This window comes from Camelina sativa, chromosome 4 (assembly GCF_000633955.1).
Source record: "Camelina sativa cultivar DH55 chromosome 4, Cs, whole genome shotgun sequence".
In the NCBI taxonomy this organism is placed as follows: Eukaryota; Viridiplantae; Streptophyta; class Magnoliopsida; order Brassicales; family Brassicaceae; genus Camelina; species Camelina sativa.
In genome coordinates this window covers 29,229,186-29,251,217 of record NC_025688.1, presented here as the reverse complement: position 1 = coordinate 29,251,217, position 22,032 = coordinate 29,229,186, and the positions used below count along the sequence as shown (strand labels likewise).

General features: G+C 36.2%; 5 protein-coding genes and 1 non-coding gene across 9 annotated transcripts in view; 2 read left to right on the top strand and 4 right to left on the bottom strand.

The window, feature by feature from the left end:
* LOC104783208 (protein SUPPRESSOR OF PHYA-105 1) lies at window positions 1,232–6,560 on the top strand. 2 transcript variants are annotated; one of them, XM_010508335.2, is made up of 9 exons: window positions 1,232–1,541; window positions 1,807–3,292; window positions 3,540–3,697; window positions 3,941–4,754; window positions 5,004–5,150; window positions 5,321–5,638; window positions 5,723–5,782; window positions 5,946–6,169; window positions 6,264–6,560. In XM_010508335.2, the coding sequence occupies exons 2-8, from the start codon at window positions 1,859–1,861 to the stop codon at window positions 6,135–6,137; spliced, it is 3,123 nt and encodes a 1,040-aa protein (XP_010506637.1). In that variant the 5' UTR covers window positions 1,232–1,541; window positions 1,807–1,858; the 3' UTR covers window positions 6,138–6,169; window positions 6,264–6,560. The 2 variants fall into 2 exon arrangements, with proteins under 2 accessions (XP_010506637.1, XP_010506636.1); XM_010508334.2 differs by having other exon boundaries at window positions 5,946–6,560.
* LOC104783207 lies at window positions 8,758–9,452 on the top strand. Its single transcript, XR_002037852.1, has 2 exons — window positions 8,758–9,015; window positions 9,178–9,452. It is a non-coding gene; the product is annotated as an uncharacterized LOC104783207 (transcript).
* Window positions 9,928–12,493, bottom strand: LOC104783206 (mitochondrial carrier protein MTM1-like). Of its 2 annotated transcripts, none has more exons than XM_010508330.2 (9): window positions 12,356–12,493; window positions 12,197–12,274; window positions 11,986–12,108; window positions 11,547–11,606; window positions 11,282–11,452; window positions 10,885–11,067; window positions 10,652–10,801; window positions 10,441–10,499; window positions 9,928–10,334 (listed from the first exon to the last, which is right to left on the bottom strand). In XM_010508330.2, exons 1-9 carry the CDS (start codon window positions 12,491–12,493, stop codon window positions 10,205–10,207), a joined length of 1,092 nt encoding a protein of 363 aa, XP_010506632.1. In that variant the 3' UTR covers window positions 9,928–10,204. The 2 variants fall into 2 exon arrangements, with proteins under 2 accessions (XP_010506632.1, XP_010506633.1); XM_010508331.2 differs by having other exon boundaries at window positions 10,205–10,334; window positions 11,547–11,622; window positions 12,356–12,488.
* Window positions 15,498–16,962, bottom strand: LOC104783205 (ethylene-responsive transcription factor CRF5-like). The gene has a single exon (XM_010508329.1). The coding sequence runs from the start codon at window positions 16,753–16,755 to the stop codon at window positions 15,895–15,897; it is 861 nt and encodes a 286-aa protein (XP_010506631.1). The 5' UTR covers window positions 16,756–16,962; the 3' UTR covers window positions 15,498–15,894.
* On the bottom strand, window positions 19,284–21,264 carry LOC104784442 (splicing factor 3A subunit 1-like). The gene is given in 3 exon segments (XM_010509468.2): window positions 19,284–20,318; window positions 20,320–20,616; window positions 21,139–21,264. Coding segments are annotated over 2 exon segments (1,302 nt in total). The 5' UTR covers window positions 20,587–20,616; window positions 21,139–21,264.
* Window positions 21,777–22,032, bottom strand: part of LOC104783204 — a 1,385-nt gene continuing 1,129 nt past the window's right edge. For both annotated transcript variants that reach the window (XM_019244362.1, XM_010508328.1), the window contains one exon: window positions 21,777–21,953. In XM_019244362.1, the coding sequence (XP_019099907.1) occupies window positions 21,935–21,953 (19 nt within the window). In that variant the 3' untranslated portion in view covers window positions 21,777–21,934. The remainder of the gene's footprint in view (window positions 21,954–22,032) is intronic.

Genomic DNA, 22,032 nt, shown 5'->3' with positions numbered 1-22,032 from the left:
AGGTATTGGTTTAGGATTTAGAAAGAATTTTAATGACTTTAAAAAGTTAGGTAAATATGTTGTTATTCAATCAAGACTTTTTAAAACTCTTTAAAAATTTGGTGTTATTGGTTGTGGATTTATAAAAAGTTATCTAAAATCTTGATAAATCTAGTGTTATTGGATTAAGAGTTTTATAAAGTCATTAAAAGTTTCATATTATTCAAGTAAAACAAAAGAATCTTGGATTGTTAAGGAATTCAAAGTTTATGTTATTGGTTTAGGATTTTATATCATTTTCTTCATAACAAAAGTCATGAAAACTCTTTCATCAAATAGAAAGATTTTATAAGATTAGAAAAAACAAATCACCAAGATTTTAAAAAACTTCTTAAACAATCTCTTAGAATCCTTCATTTTTAACTTTCAATTTTCTATGATTCTAAAAATCAGCAAAAATATAAAGTCATTAAAATTCTTTCTAAATCCTAAACCAATACCTCCCCTTAAAGTTAAAGATTAGATGGTAGAGAAGTTAAGATTCTAAAAGAAATTTACTACTAGTATTGACGATATCTATTTATTTATTTAATCCACAATTTATTTTTATTTTTTAAAAACTCAGAAGCAGGCCATAAAGTGTTGAAATGGGCTCAGACCGAGCCCATTAAGTGGTGTGGGTCTGTGGGAGGGAGGTATGTTAGTTTATTCGTAAAAAAAGCGTGGCGTATTAGTCTCCACATCTTTCACGTGACCCCTCTTCCCTCGAATTGCGAATAAGATTAAGCGACGTCGACGTGTTTTAATCTCCTCCTCTTAACAAATATCCACTTAAAAAAGATTACTTCCCCCATGCAACATTCCTAATTTATTATACCAATCATACCCCTTACAGACCAAACGCATTGCTTTACGAAACAAGTGGCATTGTCCGTAAATAAGACAAAAAAACAGGACCGTCTCTCTGGCTGATGTCACTAAGTAAAATGATTATCAACGTAATCTGGTCTCATAATCTCCCTCTCTCTACTTAAAGCCTTAAAACTAAACAAAAAAAACAAAAATATAATAATTGGGCAGCCAAGACGAAAAAATCTTTCTCTTTTCTTGCAATAAAGTATATAAAAAAAAACGAAATAATATAATGTTCGAAAAATTGTCCGCCAGAATAAAAGAAAAGCATATGATTTTGATATGTGGCTTCGAAGCCTAAAAAATAACAATTTTTAAATAAAAATAAAATTAAAAAAAAAAAGAAAAAGAAATGAATGAATGAATGAAGAAGAAGAAGGAATGATGCGAGTTTAGTTAGAGAAGAAGAGATTCATTGTGTTTTCTTCTACTAGAAGAGATAGAGATTACAACAAGTTTATTGTAGCCTCACACGCACCTTTCTTCTTCTTTCTTCCTTCTTCTGTTCTGTGTGTGGTGTGTGTTTCTGAATTTTGCTTTGTTCAAGAAGGTTTCTTCGCTTCTTCTGTCTCCTCCACACAGTTTGGAATCACCGCCTTCGCTGTATGATCTGAATTTGTGATCTCTCGGTTTCCGCGTACTTCATCGTTGTAAGCGATTTGATTTTTTTTTTTCCGTTTTTTTTTTCATCATTGCTCTTCGTTTTCTCCAATTCTTTTGTTCTGATTAGCTGCCTGAGATTAAGCTTATGGATACGTTTCGGGATCAGGAACTAATTGTGTTTTTTTTTTAAACTAGTTTTAGTAATCTGAACACGCACAATGAATTTAGTAATAAGTAGGGTTTTTTTTTTTATATTTGCTTTCTTCCTCTTTCTATCGGTTTGAGATTCTGATGCGTTTCGATTTGATTTAGGGTATGGAGGCTGTGGATTCATGTTATTATTAATTATTACTACTACTACTACATGTGGATGCCTGTTATGGAAAGAGTTGGTGAAGAGACAGTTGCGAGTAACAACTTACAGTTGAAACCACGAGTCGTCGATGATGTTCCTTGTAAGCATCATAATAATAACATGGTGACTGATTCTGAAACTGTTAATGATTCTATGAGAAGCGACTGTCCTGGGAGCTCTGCTCACAGAAATCTTGTTGATATCACTACTACTAAGCCTCCTCCTCCCGAGGATTCTGCTGCTGCTGCTAATAATAATAAGCTTTCTGTTGAAGAGTTGACGTTGGGCAACTATAGGACGGTTCAAGGGATGGATAGTTCTAGGGCTGCTGGCAAGTTTGAGCATCTCTACCGTCTCTCTAGAGGGTCTTCTTATAATAATAATAAACCAGGAGATGTGGATCTTGATCATTCTTCTCAACCTCGTGACATGGATCAGATGTTGTCTAGAATCAGACAACAGCTTGCCGGAGCTCCTTCTGAAAGGCAAAACCTTAAACCTTTTATGACTAGGAGGACCGAGCAGAATCTTGAAGCTTTCTCTGAACGTTTAAGAGCAGCTGCTGGTGAGAACAGCATCATGAGAGCTCCTGCATTGATCGGTGAAGGTGTCCAACTTAAATCCCCTGTGAGTTCTTCCAATTTTTCTCAGTTGTTACTTAAAAGAGCTATGAAGGGGAAAGGGGTTGTAGGCAAAAACCAGGAGACTCCTCTTGAGTTTGTCTCTGATCAAGATATTGGAAGCAAGGAAAAAAAGTCCCCTACTCCTCACGATGTGTCGACTCCAAAATCAAGTCCCAAAGGAAATGGGATTGTATCTCATGGTGCTGGGATTCATACTAAATCTTCCAGTGGGATCAGTTTGAGGGAGTTTCTTAGATCAAGTTATGCTAAACGAGAGAGAAGACATGGTATTTGTCTGTTTAGGCAGCTGGTGGAGCTTGTTGACTCTGCCCATTCACAAGGGTTATTCTTGCTAGACTTGAGACCATCCCTTTTTATGTTAGTCCCATCCAAGAAACTTAGATATATTGGTACTTTTGGAAAGAACGATCTAGACTCAGATGTTGACGAAGATTTGAATAGGAGGAGGAGACCAGTGGTTCATAAATCATCATCTAATGGAGGTAGGGATTTGAGGAAAAGAAAAATGGACTTGCATGTGCATTCTCCAGGTAATCAACTGCAGGCCACTTCAACCGGGAGACCTTTCAAAAGAAAAAGCCCTGTGATTGATTTGAATGTGGTTGATGCACGTAATCCAGACAGTTGCGAACTCCAACAGCAAAACTATATCAAAAATTTAAGTGTGTCTTCAATGACGAAAAAACAGTCTATGTCTACATGGCTAGAAGAGCAATGGTATACTTGTCCAGAGGAGATTAATGGAGAAGATATCGGAGAAAAGTCAAATATATATGCTCTTGGTGTTCTTCTGTTTGAGGTATGGACAAATATCTGTTGTATTAGCTTTCATAAGATTTTAGCTTACTTGCTTGTTTTTTTTTTTTACCACAAAGGATGTAACATATCAGGCTTTCGGTAGTTTCCATTTTCTTTTTACAGTCTTTGATTCGCATTTGCGATGATTTTTTTAGTCGAGCTTGACCTTTGAACGGCAGAGCTAGTATTTGATCCTTTCATGTGAAAACGCTTACTGACATCTCTAGTTTGACCACTGGTTGTTTCAGTTGCTATGCCATTGCGAGTCGGGTGAGATGCATGCTGCGATGATGGCAGATTTACGTCATCGGATTCTCCCACCAACATTTCTCTCAAAATACCCAAAGGAAGCTGGATTTTGTCTTTGGCTTCTACATCCTGAACCCGCCTCCCGACCAACAGCCAGGTATATAGCTGAATGCTTCCCTGAAATAAATCATGTGGGGTAATATTTACTAGGAGTGGTACAAAGGAAAATGTGTGGACCTTCCATTATATTAGCAAAAATAGTCGTTCTAAGATTTCTTTGCCAGATACCTCCAATGTTTTCCCTATAATTGTGCAGAGAAATTGGCATGCTACTGTGTGACAGTGTGAATTATCTTCTTGTTTCTTTTTCTATTCTCAGTCTCTTCTTTTTCTGTGACAGAGAAATACTAAAGTCAGAGTTGCTAGGCGAAGATAATTCAGTTACATCGACAGCTGCTGATGAGGAGATATCTGAGCTGTTACTTCATTTTTTGTCTTCACTAGAAGAGCAAAAGCAGAAAAAAGCATCTAAACTTTTGCAAGATATCCAGACCTTGGAGGATGATATTAAGGAGGCCGAGCGCAGATATTCTTCAAATGCATCTTTGGTGAAATCTCATGGAGCTATTGAAAGAAGAGTGCAATCATCTCCCCTCAACGAGCGCTGTACAACTTCTGGCGCCTTGTTTGTACCAACTGCTAATACAGAAAGGCTGATGAGTAATATCCGTCAACTTGAAGATGCATATTTCTTCATGCGATCACAAATCAACTTGTCAAGTTCTGCTGCTAGTGCCCGTTCTGATAAAATCATACTCAAGGACAGGGACAGGTGCTCTGAAAACCAAAATGAGAATCAAGATACGAGAACCAAAGGAAAATCTTCTGATCAACTAGAAGTATTTTTTGAGGGGTTGTGCAAATATGCTCGGTACAGCAAGTTTGAAACTTGTGGGACAATAAGAAGTGGTGACCTTTTAAACTCTGCAAGTGTAGTCTGCTCATTGAGTTTTGACCCTGATGAGGAACACATAGCAGCAGCTGGGATATCAAAGAAGATCAAGATTTTTGACTTCAATGCATTTATGAATGAATCTGTGGGTGTTCATTATCCACTAGTAGAGATGGTCAACAAGTCTAAATTAAGCTGTGTTTGCTGGAATAGTTACATCAAAAACTACTTGGCCTCGACTGACTATGATGGTGTGGTTCAGGTGCGTATAGCAATTAATTGATTCACCTATCTGTGTCAAGTTTGGAATCTTTCTTAGTTACCATCGTCGTCATCTGGTTGCACGTTAGAATCTATAGGACCAACCTCCTGTGCTTTTTCTCCCTGTATGAGATGTGGTCATGTTAATCTTGTGATAGAATAGAGAAGTTGAGCTGTTTAAGTGAGACTGAAATACATTTGCATGGTTACACATGATTCTTTCTTACTGTATGGTACTTGGTGAGTGCAGATATGGGATGCCGGGACTGGACAAGGATTTTCGCAGTACACAGAACATCAGAAGAGAGCCTGGTCAGTTGATTTTTCTCCATCTGACCCAACGAAATTTGTCAGTGGAAGTGATGACTGTTCGGTGAAGCTCTGGAGCATCAATGAGGTACAACTCTTACTCATATCTCTTAATATTGCAAGAAGTTTTATGTATATCAACCTGCTGTTTTCTCTTACTTATGGGTCAGTATAACTTCAGAAATTATGATTCTCTGTTTAGACTTATGACTATCCAAACATAGTGGAACTTATATATTTCTCTGGTGGGATATGCAGAAACGGTCATTAGGAACAATCTGGAGTCCAGCAAATGTGTGTTGTGTGCAATTCTCTTCTTATTCCAATCACTTACTGGCATTTGGGTCAGCTGATTACAAGGTTTATTGCTATGATCTTCGGTATGTCAAAACTCCGTGGTGCACATTGGCTGGCCATGAGAAAGCTGTTAGCTATGTCAAATTTATGGATTCAGAAACCATTGTTTCTGCTTCCACTGATAACTCTCTCAAGCTTTGGAATTTAAATAAGACAAATTCCTCTAGTTTATCTTCTGGTGCATGTTCATCAACGTATAAAGGACATACAAATCAGAAGGTTAATCCCAGTTCTTTTTTAATACCTTCAACACCTTATCCGACATCATTAGTTGTTCTGATGTGTAATCTTGTACCTGCGCAGAATTTCGTCGGATTGTCGGTTTTGGACGGATACATAGCCTGTGGTTCAGAGACCAATGAGGTATCTAACATATCATCATAACACAAAATCTCAACCTTTAGTATATATGTTAGATGCGCGCAAAGGTGCCTTAAGTTGTTTTCATCGACCTTGATGATATGAATATTATAGTTACTTATGAGTTATAAAAGGTTCCCTCTTTTACTTTGATTTTGCATCTCAGGTATATAGTTACTATAGATCCTTACCGATGCCAATGACTTCATACAAGTTTGGATCTGTAGATCCCATTTCTGGAAACGAATACTTTGATGACAATGGACAGTTTGTGTCGAGCGTCTGCTGGAGGAAGAAATCAAATATGCTTGTAGCTGCAAATTCTACAGGAAACATGAAGCTACTGAAACTTGTTTGACAACTTGACTCAACAGGCACTGCACTATTTGAGTAAGTCGTTCTTTGGACAATTCTCAAAACCTGATCTCTTGAGTCTGAATCTAGGGCAAAACAGTTTGACTTTGAAGCAACGTTTTTGTCCTAGATATGATGATCCCATATGACCAAAACAGGGATTCGAAAATCTTGAAGAAGTTGAAGCAAAAATAGTCTATGATCATATTATCTGATTCTTCTTCCTGTAATTTTATATATGATATGATTGGAGATAAACTTCTCAGATCCTTCAGAAGCGATTCAGATTTGGTCGGCATCAATGTGTAATGATGAGAGGTATATAACTGTAAAAGTATGTTCCCATTAGCTTAATTATGTAATTGTTGTTGAAGATTATTCACTGTTAAGAGATAAATAGAGAGAAAAGAGGTCTCTGATTATTATTTCTCAGTTTGAGTAAATCATCCATTCATCCCATGGCTACCTCTCGTCTGCATAATTCACAATTTGTGGTTTCAGATTCAATGTTGTTAGAAAACATTTACATAAAGAATTTTGGAAGAGTTATATGAGAATGAAGAACTATTCAAAAAAAAAAAACATTTTTGGCATAGAATTGTTTAAATAACTAAATTTTTTTGTACACAGACTATGTTTTATTGTTGTTAGTGGTGATCATTCAAACTCAAATCTCTAGGAACACAAGGCGTTGATGAAGGAAGGACAGATGAGTTAGTTATTAATTGGCTGGGTTTTTTTCTATTATCTATTGTTCTAAATTGTCCAAATAATGAATTCGCATGTTCTTTGTATCTATGTCCAATATGTAGTGTATCAAAGAGCTAAATTAGGAAAGTGAAAATGATTGCTTGATGGCGTGGGTTTGGGCCTTTTAGCCAACATTTGTCTTTGGATTCGAACCCTCTGCTTTCCTGAGAGACTCTCTTTGTCTCTTCTTGTTTCATTGTTCTTTTATTTTTACATACATTAGTACTTCAACTTGAGTCAATCATCCACTTTGGTATATCATTATGTCCATGTGACCTAATAATACTCCCTACTCCCATCTCTTCTTCGTTGTTTTAAGGAAAACACTGTTTATAAATACAAAACATTATCCTTTCTTCGAAGCAAAATCTTCAAGATTTTGGTGCTATGCTCTCTCTTGCAAGTTATCTTTCACATCAGACAGGTAAGTGTCTTTTAAAGATTCCCCTTGTAACAAGTCCGGACAAAGAAAAGAAGACCTTTTTTCTTTTTTATTCTATGTAAAATGAATCTAACATTTTAATCATCACTGACTATCAATTTTTTTGGCCCATGACACAAAATAATACTAGCAGTTCCATCTTCTTTGTTCTGCCATGTACATATAACATTTTCTGATATTATTTTGTTAAATACTAAAGATGATGAATTCTTCCGATGGAATATTGATAACTAGCAAGATTTGACAAAAACATTGGTAAAAATAGAATTGTAACCAAGGGAGGCAAGTTGGGTTCACAGGGCAGCACATGCATGGTTGCTTCAAACAATCCCATTACGTCATCTTTCTAATTGTCCCTCTATTTCAGCCTCTTTGTGATGATCATATATATCTCTATTCTCTTTCTTTGAAAAATTCAAAAGAGTATCATGATTGAAGGTTGCGAGAGAGACCAAGAGGCAATGAACTATTTGGCCTCATCACACACATGTGACTCCACTCATGCATGTGTTTCTTTCCTTTTGGAATTTTCTCAATTCATTCTGAACCATTGATTTTAATTTTGTATGTTTTTAGTTTACCCATCGAAAAATAGTGTAGAAGTTGATAAAACGTTATACGATTTCCCAAGTTTGAAAAGGAGAGAGTCCCTGCTGCAACATGCATGTTCTTCCAGTAATGTTGAAAAAGATAAGAATATTTTACAATGATTGGATATGTAACTGATCCAACGGCTAATTCCTCTTTACTACAGTTTGTAAATTAGCCACCTAATAAAGATTAAATTAATTATTAAATAACAACTATACAACAAATTATTCATATTGTCGTACATTCAACAACCGAGGTACCCCAAATTAAAATAGTAGATCAAGCACACTAGCTCATGACAGTTAGTCAATATATGTGACTTATTTTTTCGAACTTAAGTTCAATTTTTTTTTTCTTTCAAAACTTAGAATTCGTAATTGTAATCGTAATCTCATTTTCGAACTTAAATATATGTATCAATTTTTGTTTTCACGGTAAACAATTTTTCTATCCGTTGACATAATAAAATAACAATTTTCTATCATACTATTTATTATTCACAAAATCAAATTGGATTAGAGAGAGAGATACAACGACAACAACTTCTAGTCAAAGTTATTACACAAGAACAATTTTATATACCTCTTTGATAATTCAAATAGAACGTATAGTATTTTTTTTTTATCTAGAAACATTAGTAATAATGTCAAGTTTGACAAGAAAACTAGAAGAAGATGAACTATCAAAAAATCGAAAAAAAAAAAAGAAGAGAATTCGAGGAAAAGCATCATGCTTCTTGAACTTTTTCTGACCGGATAAAGAACCGGTTATAACCGGTAAACATTGAACCGGTGTTGTTGGACCAGGACTACTACACTATAAAGAAGAAGACACCTTAAAACGCACAACACAAGTCGTCGTCATCTCTCTCTCCCTTTTGCTCTTCACATTCCCTCTCTCTCTCTCTCGCCGGAGTTAGTTAGATTATTTTTATTTCTCGAGGATCTTCGTTTTCCTTTGGATCAAAACACCAGCAGAGAGATGATGGCGCCGAGAAACTCCGTAGGCGGATTGGCGTTATTAAGTTTTGTATTCGCCGTGATATTGTCTGTCGCCGGGGCGCAATCCCTAGCTCCAGCTCCTGCTCCCTCCAGCGATGGTAAGTCTCATCTTCTCTCTCTCTTCCAAGATGAGATTCGCATTTCCAGATCTGAAATCGAGAGTTTTCTCCGTGAAATCTGGGGGAAACATATGAAAAAGAATCGAATTCGATTTCGTTTTTTGTTCTGAATTGTTATGTTTGGGAAAAATAAAAATGCAGGAACATCGATAGATCAAGGGATAGCGTATTTGCTAATGGTGGTGGCGTTGGTGCTGACTTATCTAATTCATCCTCTTTGATGCTTCTTCTTCCTTGTTCTAATCTCTCTCTCTCTCTCTCTCTCTCTCTCTCTCTCTCTTTCCATTTCCAAGTTTTTTTTTTTTTTGTGGATAAAAATCCTAAAGAGTCTGTGGGTTGATTTTGTGCTATTTTTGTCTCGATTATGATGATTTCTTTCTGGAGATTTACTGATCATTGTCTCTTCTCTTCTTCCTTATTAATTTATATTCTTCTCATTCATAACCCACAACATACTACTACTATGTGTTCTTAATCAGCTTCTTTAAATTACCAACAAGTTTGACAATTGTTATCAACTTTAGTAGACCCCCCCAAAAAAAAAAACCAAAAAGCAAAAAACCGGTTTAATTGTTCAAATTTGGTTTGGCCACATTGTATCTGACTATTTCAAAAGCAAAATAAAAGCCGGAATTCTGAAGCCCGTTGAGCTCTCACTCCTTTTGAATTCGATTCTCTTATCTCTATCCATCCATCATCAGAGATCTATATAATTTATCACAGTTCACATCGGTGCCGAAAATGTTTATTTTTTCATTGTAAACTGTGTAAAAATGTAATTCAAGGATTATTATACTACAAATCACGGATCTATATGAATTGTCATTTCACATGTTATTATTATTTATCGAGAAATGACTTTGCTACACACCCTGTTTGATCAAGTTAATCTCGTGTTGAAGTTAACTTTTCTATTATTCTTTTCTTACAAAAACAAATATACTACCAACAAATAACAAATGCAAGAACTGTGTTGAATAAAATTATTCCTTCTTGACAAAAACAAATAAAGAATAAATTTTGGATTTTTGCCTTTGTTATAAGGTGTTGTTGTAGTAAGGGAAAGCACCTCATACGGCAAACTCTTTATTTGAGTTTTGATGCCCAACTGTTTCTCTTTTCATCTTCGCATCAAAAACAATATCTCTATAAGTGACTATAATAAGTGTTACTGTTGGTGAAAGTTGTGCAGTCCATACTTGACCACTTCGTAAAAGGATACCACAATGGCTACTGATGGTCCTGCCCTTCCGACTCTAGCCCCTGCTCCACTAAACATCCCTCTCATTCCTCCATCCCTACACACATATACATCAAAATTGAACCGACATAGTTACTAAGTTTGGAACTTTCCGTTTATCACAAAAGATATTGTCTCATGGACGATGGACCTCTAATACATACCTCCAAATCTCTGCCAAAGTCTGTCTTGTGGTCATTGTCATGGCTCTGTCTCTATTCTTCTGTAAAATCCAAATTTTATTAAATGTTATTTGGTTTCAGTACCCCGACTTCCTTAATGCACTTGTCTAAAAGGAGGTGATGAATTTAATAACAACCTGTACAAGAGCAATTCAGTGGACTTACGGAAGATCAAGTTAAGGTGTTTTTTTACCTCTATTTGCCGCCGAGTCTTTGCAACATCTAGTGGGCAAGTGACTGCAGCAGCAACTCCACCCGCAACAAAACCAGCAGTGAAGTTCGCACCTATTATACTGCCTGCCCTTGGTTCTTCACCCATGAACGAGAATATGCTTCTCCGGGTCTAAAATTCATAACGAAAAAACTCGTGAGGACATGGATGGACAAATCTAGATAATCTTTTCTTGTCAGGGACAGATTACTCACGTGCTCAAGTATTGACCAACAGATTGCAGAGAACGGAACATCCCGAGCGAGTTGAGCACCAAGACCAGTCCATAACATCCTGTAGTTTTGTCCATTACTTGATCCCTTGACAGGATTGATGACGTCAACTAATGTCTTCCAAACGCCAGGCAGTTTTACATCTCTTTGCGTTCCCTTGAATGCCTGTTAGAAACCATTAAAGCTAATTTATTGGAACCATTACAGCTACACCAATAAAGTAATCAGAAACCATTACAGCTACTTTACTTTTTGCTTGTTCAGCCGGATAGGTCTACTAGACTACTATAATGGTGTTGATTCTTAACTCATTAATAGTTTAGTACCCATGAAAATGGTAATGGGCAAAATAAAGACTGCTCAAATCTTTAAGAGTTACCTGCATCCGTGTCTTCGCTAACTCGACAGGGTAACAAGAGATACAAGCCAAGGAGCGTGCTATTATCCCAGCAACTAGTGGAACATAAGGTGTCAAAGTTGGGGACTTCTCTGTTGTAAATCCCTCCATTCTATTGCGAAAATAATCATAACAAGGCATGTAGATCCCAACCTAGCCACATATTCAAAGAAGTGGTAATAAGTCATGAAGACCCAACGAACTATATAGGTCGAAGAAGCAAACAGCATTAATGAAGAGAACTCACAGTTGGAACGGCCAATGCTAAACTTGCATTTGTACCTCTCCAAAGCCTAGAAAACCCTTCCTGCATAAAGTTGTTCCTGTGAAACTCTACCAATGAGTAAATAGTGAACTAGAAATAGAAAGGAAAAAAAAAAAAAAAAAGAAGAAAAATATTCCTTAGTTGAGAGGTTATCTACTAAATCAAATTACAAGACTAATTGCATTATACAATGAGACTATACCAGAAGCCAGCAGCAAATCATGAATTTCTCAAAGAACAATAACGGATATACATGACAATCAAAATCAAACACTACACAGATCTTTATAAATAGACACTGCAACTCTAAAACTCAAAATAAAACACTAGACAGATCTTTATATATAGACATCGCAACTCTCATTACCATTTTAGTTTCAATACACAAAGATAATCAAAACAAGACAAATTGTTCTCTAACCTGGCGAATAATTTTGTAGAAGACATCAAGGGTTCCTTTGTACTGATGATCTGAGCAAACAGATGCAGAGCCAGTGATTCTACACATCCCAGGAGAAGAACTACTTCTTAAATCATGTACCAACTGAAATCACCAGTGAATACTAAAAAATCAAAACTTTAGCAATCCAGAACCCATCTCAAAACCAAGACGGCTTATTTATAATACATACCGTGGAATTCGTATCGAAACAACCCAGACGACACGAGCCTTGATAAGGAACTCCTGCAGCCTGTGCTTGTAATCTCGTCTGCTTATTACAAAAAAAGCTCAATCAGATTTACACATTTCATAGCCCAAAAAAGTGTTGAAAATTTGTTTAATTTCGAACCTTAACAACATCGAGAGGATTGACTATGACCGCCGATATAAAAGCGGCGCCACCAGCAGATAAAGCCCTCTCTCCGAATCTCAAATTCTCATTCGGGATCGATTTCGATTTTGAATCTAACTTTGCTTCTTCCATCATCAGGATAACCAAAAATAAAAAGTTTTCAATTTTAATAATCCTTTGAGCAATCAGGTTAACGTATTCAGCGTATGGTTGGTGTTCTTCTAATTCTAGGGCTTTCCAATTTTACATGGAGGAAAAAAATCTTCAGACACGATTCGTTGCCGTCGATTAACGAATCAACCAGACAAAAAAAAACACACACTCACACTAACACGTCTTTGTAGTTTTCAATATCTATGACCGCACTCCTTGCCGTTTGTTTTGACTAATCTTCGTTTCACATTATGGGCCTCATATGGGCTTAAAATCTCTTTCGTTTAAGATGAGTTTGATTAATAAAAAGCGTCGCTGTTTTTATTTGACTGATATAAACTTCTTGCCGTGTTTTAAAAAATAGTTGAGGACCAAAAAATTTATTTTGGAAAAGGGGGTATGTCTATTCCTCAACATGTGATGAGGTCTATTTTATAAGACAAGAATGAGAACCAAGCTGGCGAGATCAGTAGTAATAATTAAGTGTTATCTTTATAATGACCCAATTTCACCATGAGCATTTCACCAACCAGGGTACTACTATTACTAACTACTACTACCACCTAACACTATTATTGTTAGTGTTATTAGGAAAAAACACATAATGGGGTTTTTCTTCTCTCTGTTTGAAACAAAAAAATTGGTGTAAAGATTGAAAGTCTATCGGCAGAAAATAATCACTGTTATTGATACCATATTTTAAATTTCAAAAACCTTGTGTGCATATATGTTCTTCCACATACAAACATAATATATGTGAACAAGTTGGAGAAACTTTTGCTTTTATTCTTTGTTCTTTGCCTTGTTGCCTAAATTGACAGCACAGTGCCAAAGCACAGGTGACAAAGCCTTTATCTGCCAAATGATAAAAATCAGTAAATCACAACCATTAAACTGCCAGCTTTGTGTATGCAAGATAACCGGAGTTAAACCGGGTTTTACATCTAATAAATACACAAAGTGTAAAGCGTTTTTAAGAAGATTTCACTTAAAAGATCTTATGGGACCCATAACAATCTCATTGGTACAGAGATTTTGTAGGCAACTTGTCTCACCTCTCAATTTGATTTGGGCCAACCTCTGTCTGATAAAGACGTTACCTTTTGCAACGTGGTTCATTCACTACATGGGCTAAGAAGAGCCTAAGACCCAGCTTTTTTTTAGTCAATCTATTGAATAGAGAGATGATATTACAAATTAAAGTCTTCTAAAATTTACTGCGAATAAAAACCTATTGGTCGATATTGTTTTCATTTTTTCTAACAAAATTGTTCGACGTAGTTTTAAAAACTTGTTCACGGACCATCATCTCCTGCAATCACGTATCAGATGACCCAAAACACTCTGCACTAAAGGGTCGATTTAAAAAAAATATATTCATTTGCATGTCTTAATCAAGTAGATCCTTAGAATATGAATATCTTGTTTTTGCTTTGTAAATCTTCATTGTGATTCTTTACGGCTAGTGGTCCATTTTCGTCACACTCATGACAATATGTATATAAATATGTTTTTTAAAAACAAACAAACACACTATCCTTTTTATAAAAAAAAAAAATCATAAAATTTGAACACTTATTTCTGAATTTTGACCATTCAACCACAAAAATTTACTGATAGAGGAATGGGAGCGCTCTGCCTCTGAACGAAAAAGAGGGTTCCCGCAGCGTAGTCACACTTCGGGAAGCCAAAAACGGTCTGGTCCAATTTTTAAAACACGAAAGAGACAAATCTATACAATTGGTCAAATTAAACCTCGAACGGACCAATACTGTTGTTATTGCTGTTTTTGGTGAATGGTCCTTCTTTATATAATTAAAACATGACAGACTTCTTTCTCTTCGTATAAGATTTTCCTTTACATATTTCACTGCTGCTTGTCTATATGATTTTTACATTCTCTCGTTATACAATTAGTAAAAATGTTGAAGACTATTAAAACATAGTTAGTAGAAGTGTAAGAAAAGTCTACTAGTATCGAATTTAAAACATTTCCAAAAGTAGACAGAGAGTGACAGGTTGAGACCATGTGAATAAATAGATGAGAATTCCATAAGATGTTTATGTAAATGATATTAGGAAACGTCGTAGTCGAAAGATTGATAGATTAGAAAGGTAATAATTAAAAATGTAATAGTGGGGTGGCGGGGAACTAAGGTCAACGACAAGATCATGAGAAGTCTTCATCTTCTCATTGGAAAACTCTTTCCTTTACATTTTCCAATTTGCCAGAGAGAGTCTGTGGTCTTTTTGACAGAAAGACATCTAAGTTCATGTCCCCAATACATTGTCTTTCTCTTCCTTCACTGTTTCATTGCTCTCTCCACTGAATACTTTTATCAACTCAATACATGATAACGGTTTCACATCCACTGCCATGTAGAAGACAAGATTTTCTCCTTAAAAACTGATGTAAACCTAACTTGCAAGTATAGTTTAATTTTGCTGTTTGTATAGAGTCATGGACCAAATTTTGAATGCAAGAAGGAAGGAACAAAAAAAAAAAAGGGTGTGATAATTGATTGAATGAGTTGGTTCAAAGAGTCATTGAAATTGAGAAGGTTGTTAAAGTGGACACAATGTGTAGGGTAATACATGATTCAGTGAGTTGGTTCTTCACATTAATGGGCATTGTTGCTCTGACACTTTTAGTGCCAAAAAATAAACACAAGAAAATGGTTGTTTTTACATCTTTAGAAGGTAAAGAAATATTAGTCTTTTGACCAAATGTATATTTTTTAAAAAATTAGATAGTTGATTTGGTCTTAAGCCATATAGTTAGGATCTTAAGATATTTTATGATGAATTTGTTCTTATCTAAATTGTTTATATTTGCTAAGGGGGGATAGAGAAGAAGTTGATTTGATGTTTTTATGTACAAGAAGATTCAAAATAAAAATGACATGTCACCAAAAAAAAACCCCCACTTGCTAGCGAAGAAGAGAAGAAGATTCATGCGAAGGAAACAAAAGACAAAGATTTCACATAAAAATTAATAAATATACGATCTTATATATATACTGCTTGCTTCCTTGCATAGTGACAGACTCTTGCTTGAGAGAAAAAACCAAACAACAAAATCCTCCCAAATATTCAAAACCCCCTAATAATAATAAACAAATAATTACTCTCACAAATCTTCTTAACTCTCACTCTAATTAATTACTACTAGTACTATTTATATATATACTCGCAAAATTACATAAAAGAAATAGGAAAAATAAAAAATATTCCGATGCACTTCTTCCGTTGATCTTAACCGTCCACGAAAGGGGAAAACGGACCGCTAAGATACATCCCCGTCGGTATCATCAAACCACTCACCCATCCACCACCATCACTCACAAAAAAAAACCCAGAAAATTTTCAAGAACGAACTCAACTTAGTTATCGAACAAATGATCTTGAAAAAACTCATCAACGTCCCAAGAGCTGAAATCTCCGATCACACCTAACGGAAAACTCTCAGACACTGTGTTGTTATGGGTTGTTTCGTCTAGAAGAAACAAAGGATCAGGGGTAAATTTGGAATCCCAGAAACAGTCTCCGGAGCGAAACAAATCAGGCAAGAAAAACGGATCCGACGATAAAGCTTCTTCTTCCTGCTTCAACGGTTCTGTTCTAAACTCTGTTTCTTCGTTGTGACCAAACCGGAGAACAGAAGTCGGAGAACATAGACTACTACTGATCTGTGATTCCCTCGCCGAATCACAACCAGAGACCGTTTCAAAATCAATCACCGGAGGAGGTGGAGGAGGAGGAGGAGGAGTGAGGAAATTAGTCTGAGCGTTATGTCCTTTGAGTCGAATCGCTGCTCTGTCGTAACCTATAGCAGCTTCCTCCGCCGTGGCAAAAGTCCCAAGCCAGAGACGAGTACGTCTCGAAGGATCACGAATCTCCGCCGCGTATTTCCCCCAAGGTCGTTGTCTTACTCCTCTGTACTTCACCACGGTGGGCTTCACTACCAAATCACAACCGTTTTCCGCCGTCTCCGACTTGCTCTTCACCTTCCTCTCCAGTTTATCTCCTCCTCCTCCGTCGTCGTTACAGAACCTGATCTCTTCCACGAAACGTTTGACTCTTGGAGGTAGAGATTTGTTGTCGTATTCTTCGTCGTCGCTGGAAGAATCAGTAGCACATGGATCAGTGACTATGATTTTCACAGTTTTTGGGAAACCGTTGAACGGTAAGGAAGTGATTTTCCGGTGAACCGTGTACTTAACTTTTCTCTCTCGGCTTTTCATCTCGTCTTTAGTTTGTTTGTTTTACTCGGTGAAGATGATAAGAGTTTGAGAAAGAGAGAGTATATTGGAATAAGGAATTAGAGAAAAAAGAAGAAGAAGAAGAAGAAGAAGAAGAAGAAGAAGAAGAAGAGTCAAAAAGGCTACGAAGAAAGAAATCGCCGTTTCTTTTAGTATCATCCCTTCTTAAATATAGTCACGCCCACCCCCTCTTCCCTTCACCATTTATTATTGTTTTATTTTTTAAAATTACTGTTTCCTTTTTTTTTGTATTTTTTGCTTTTTTTTGTTTTCTTACTTTTTTTCTTGATTTTCGTAATTCTCGTTATCGTTATGAAATTCCCGAGATCTAGTTAAACGTAACCATTTTAAAAAAATGTTTTATTAATTGGTTATATGACTCGCATCATAATTATGTTTTCGGTAAATTGATTAATAGAGAGATTAGTGGCGATTAGCCGCTTCTCTGGTCAGAGAGAGCTAGGTTTGGACACGTGGCTTATTTTCGTGATACGAGCTCTCTCACTGGGTTTGGTCACTCTAAACCATATAGCTTGGTTAACAAGCAACTTTTGTTGACACGCGCCTATAGGTGTTCGTGAAAGTCATGCGCGCTTACTTGCAAAGAAATGGGCCTTCTCTCACGTGAGACTGGTCACAGTGCTGTGTCACTCACTGCTTTTGACCCACTACTATCATTATGATTTTTTTTTGGTAATCATGTCATCGGAATGTTTTTTTTTTTTTTTTTCTGCGGGGAAAAGAACATTGTTATTGTTATTGTTTTTATTATCTCGTCTAAAATTAAGAATATTTTTTTTTTTTTGGCTTTAGGGAAATTATGATCTGTTTGCTTGGAGATCAAGTTAAGTGATTGCAGCCATTAAAAATGTATATTTTATTTCCTTATAACAATAGTCAAATTCATAACTAGATAAAGATAAATTAATCAGGTTCTTCTTTATTTGTTTACTGAAGTTCTGAGACGACCAAGTCAGGTTCTTTGTGTATATTTTTTAGGGATCTAGGTGGATTCATCTTGTTTGGTAAGTTGTTGTTATAAGAGAATCCGGGGTCATAACTAAATCTTTTGTGAGCAAAAGATATACTAATATTCTTTTGTTAAACAGAATCATCAGTTTCGAAGGAAAATCAAAATTTAAATAATTAAGAATTTCGCAGCGGGGAATGAATATGGAATACTATATTAATCAAAAACCAAATAAGTATATCGTATGTGGCGTGCACTAACGTGCATTAATCTATTAATAGAAAGAAACAAAAGAAAGGAAACAAAAAAGAAATTGGACTTATGTTATCTAGGGCCACATGAACAACCTTGAAGACAAAGCGATAACAAAAGAATTTGCACCATATGCGTTAGGACGTTGAGGCATGAGACTCTTTATTTTTCTTTTTTTGTCACCTAATAATTACTTTCTTTTTGGTTATACGAGGTATGAGTTGGTGTAGTTAGGAAACGATATGGTCTCAGGTCTTTGTATGATCGTGTCGATGTTTTCATATATACTAAGTTTTATTTGTTTCGTTGATGGGAAACAATAGCGTCGTGTGTTGTTAACAATTAATAATTTTTCTAAATGGTGATCGTCTGATCGAGTCTCTTCTCCTTCGTTTTGCTTCTCTTCCGGCTTTTGTCGTTCTTGATCTAATCTTATCCTGATTCGTACAATTGTTTCTGCAGAAACAAACGTGTATGTAGTCGTACGATGGATAATAACAAATATAGTACTGTAGTAGTACATCTAAAATATTCTCTGGCATCTCTAAGACCATGCATATTGAATGACAAATACATCTATCTCCCTATAGTGATACACATGCGGAAAAAACAAATTTAACTAATAGAATGGTTTTTTTGCTTTTCTTTTTTGGACTTCTATAATCTAATAGACTAGTACTGACAAATTCTTCCTAAGCCGACGGCTTTCATTTAGTTAACTGCTTATTGTTTTTGTTAGCAATGGTTAGCAAATTGATCGTTATCTACAACCTTATAAATCTCCCCATTAACGGAATATTTTGATCTGATCAGAATCTTAGTTTTTATATACAACCTTATAAATCTCCCCATTAACGGAAAAAAAGATATATACAACCTGATGATAAGAAGACTTAACTTATATTTTAATTTTCACCAGATTATTTTACAGAGTCCACTTAACATTACTAGTTTAGGCCCCAAAATTAGCACAAACCATCCAACAGCATTTTTACGGGCCAAATACTCGACGGGCCCATTAGTGAAAACTTCGAAGGTTAGTGGTCAAAGATGTTGAAAATAGTATCAAAGTAGTAATGGACACACTACAATTTACATCCCAAATAACACAACTCACGATAAATGTTACACCAAAAAACCTATCAAACACGAAAAAATAAATAAATAACACAACACTCTATCTATGTTCCCACATCGATGCAGCCAAAAATAAATTAATAACATGTGTGATAATAATTAATTATATAAAACACCAAAAAATTAAAACGTAAAAAAGACAATAATTTTTTTAATCTACTACTAAGTTAGTTACGTAGAGACAGTGGTGGATGAGGAGACGACATTCCATGCATAGGATTAGGTGTTGCAGTTGGCTTCGTCCCCGTTTCTTTTGTAGTAGTGGAAGGAATCCAGGTGGTGGTGGCTGCAACACGGTCTCCTCCACGTTAGCAAAATACTCAAAGGCGCGCAAATCAGTCATAGCAATCTCCACTCCGTCCTTCTCTTTTTCAGGCACTTGATCAAGAAACTTGAAGAAACCATCAAGAACTTCGCCAGTAGCAGCATCAAAATTCGTGATCAGCTTTTGGTAAGTCATGAGCTTTTTGGAAGGCACCAACACACTTGAATACCCGATAACAAGATTGAGGTAAACATTGTGCCTGCTATCAGTTGGCTTAAAAAACTCAAACAGAGGGTTCTCACACACTCTCTTCTTTAGAGCCCTCCGAAAATACATCCCATAAACAAACACAAACTGCGATGTGAGCTTGAAAACATCAAACTCCTTGCGGGTGACAGTGATCTGTGGGGGAAGGAATGCGAACTTGATAAGTAGAGGCTGAGGCATATCGAGATGGCAGCATTTTGGTGCTGGAGCGTCAGGTTGGATATCCTGAGCATTATCGTCATTCTGAGTAAGTTTTTGCTGGCAAGGACCGGAGCTCTTGACTCTTGCGTCATTCACATTACTTGTGGTTTCTGGATAGTTTTGCTGCGATGGCCGCAAATCAGTCACTTGTTTAATCAATTTTGGAATGAGTCCAGGTGGTGGTGGTAGCAACATGGTCTCCTCCATGTTAGCAAAATACTCAAAGGCATGCAAATCAGTCATAGCCATCTCCACTCCGTCCTCCTTTTCCTTCTTTTCAAGCAATTGGTCAAGAAGCTTGAAGAAACCATCAAGAACTTCCCCCATAGCAGCATCAAAATTCGTGATCAGCTTTTGGTAATTCATCAGCTTTTTGGAAGGTACCAACACACTTGAATACCCGATAACAAGATTGAGGTAAACGCGGTGCCTGCTGTCAGTTGGCTTAAAAAAACTCAAACAGAAGGTCATCACACACTCTCTTTTTCAGGGCCATCCAAAAATACATCCCATAAACAGACACAAACTGCACTGTGAGCTTGAAAATATCAAACACCTTGCGGGTGATAGTGATCCCTAGGGGAAGGAATGCGAACTTGATAGGTATAGGCTGAGGCATATCGAGATGGTAGCATTTTGGTGCTGGAGCGTCAGGTTGGGAAGATGCGTGACAAGGACCAGAGCTCCTGGACATAGCATCAACGACCCTGGACGTCTTCATCTGCGTAGAGGAAATTTTTTGTTTTCTTGTCTACAAAAAAAGAAAGAAAGTAACATTCAAAATCATATTAATATTCTCGCCTTTATAAACACAGAATCAGATTCGCTAGAATTACAAGTTATAACCTAAATGATAGCTGTTGGAAAAATAGCCCTAGCAAATTTACTGAAACAAAGGCAGAGAGAAAGTAAACAATCAAAATCAGATTCGCTAGAACTACAATGTTCAACCTAACTGACTGGTTATGAAGATAATAGCCCCAACAAATTAACAATCAAAACTACTGAAACAAAAACAAAGTAACATTCAAAAATCAGATTCGCTTGAATTACAAGTTTCAACCTAAAAGATTGGTTATGGAAATAATAGCCCCAGCAAATTAACAATCATATCTACTGAAATAAACGCAGAGATAAATTCATGAATATTCCCATGGGAGAAGGCAAAAATACTAAAAGAGAGAGATCGACAGCCCTAAAAAAAGAAGAGGAATCGGCGAAGCGAGAGACTAATTAGGGTTTCGGAGAGAGATAAGGAAGGGAACCACCATACCTTAATCGGGAAGGAAACAGAGAGAACCGCCCTGACGTCGATCGAGTAGAGGCGGAGAAGGGATAACGAACGGCTTCGAGATTCTATCTAATTACGGCTTTGAGAATCGATAACGCGAGGAGACGAAGTAATTATTTATACTCCTCATTCGAAAAAAATAATAATAATAAACTTAGCCCTCTATTCCCACCGTCTTTATACTCGTGTCCCGGTTTTCTAATGGGTCTTTAATATTTGGGCTTTAAAATCTATAGACCTATTTACAGTTCCAATTTTAAACGTGGCGGCGCTACCTGTACTTTTGACATTTAACATTACTAGTTTAGGCCCCAAAAATAGCATTAACCATCCGACAGCATTTTACGGGCCAAATACTGGACGTGCCCATTCATTAGTGGAAACTTCGAAGATTAAGGCTCCCAATGACAAGCGTGCAGCTACAATTCCAATCCAACCATCACATATTCCACATATACAAAGAGTCTAAGATGTTAAAAATAGTATCAAAATAAATAACTACCACATTACATCATATTTCCATCCCAAATAACAAAACTCACAATAAAACTATTACACCAAAAACCTATCACGCACAAAAAAAAAAATAATTAACACAACACTCTCTATATGTTCCCACATCGATGCAGCGAAAATATATTAAATGAAATAAATTAAAAATGTGTAATAATAAATTATTATATAAAACACGAAAAATAGAATATAAAAAAGACAAGAAAAATATATTTATCTACAATATAGTTACACATATTCATACAAATGTTAGATCGCCGCCACCTCATCCTTGTAAATTCACCCTGCAGTGTGTAAATATAAATCTCATTAATCAGTCACCCATAAAGAAAGATCCAAAACATTCCATGTAACTGAAATAAC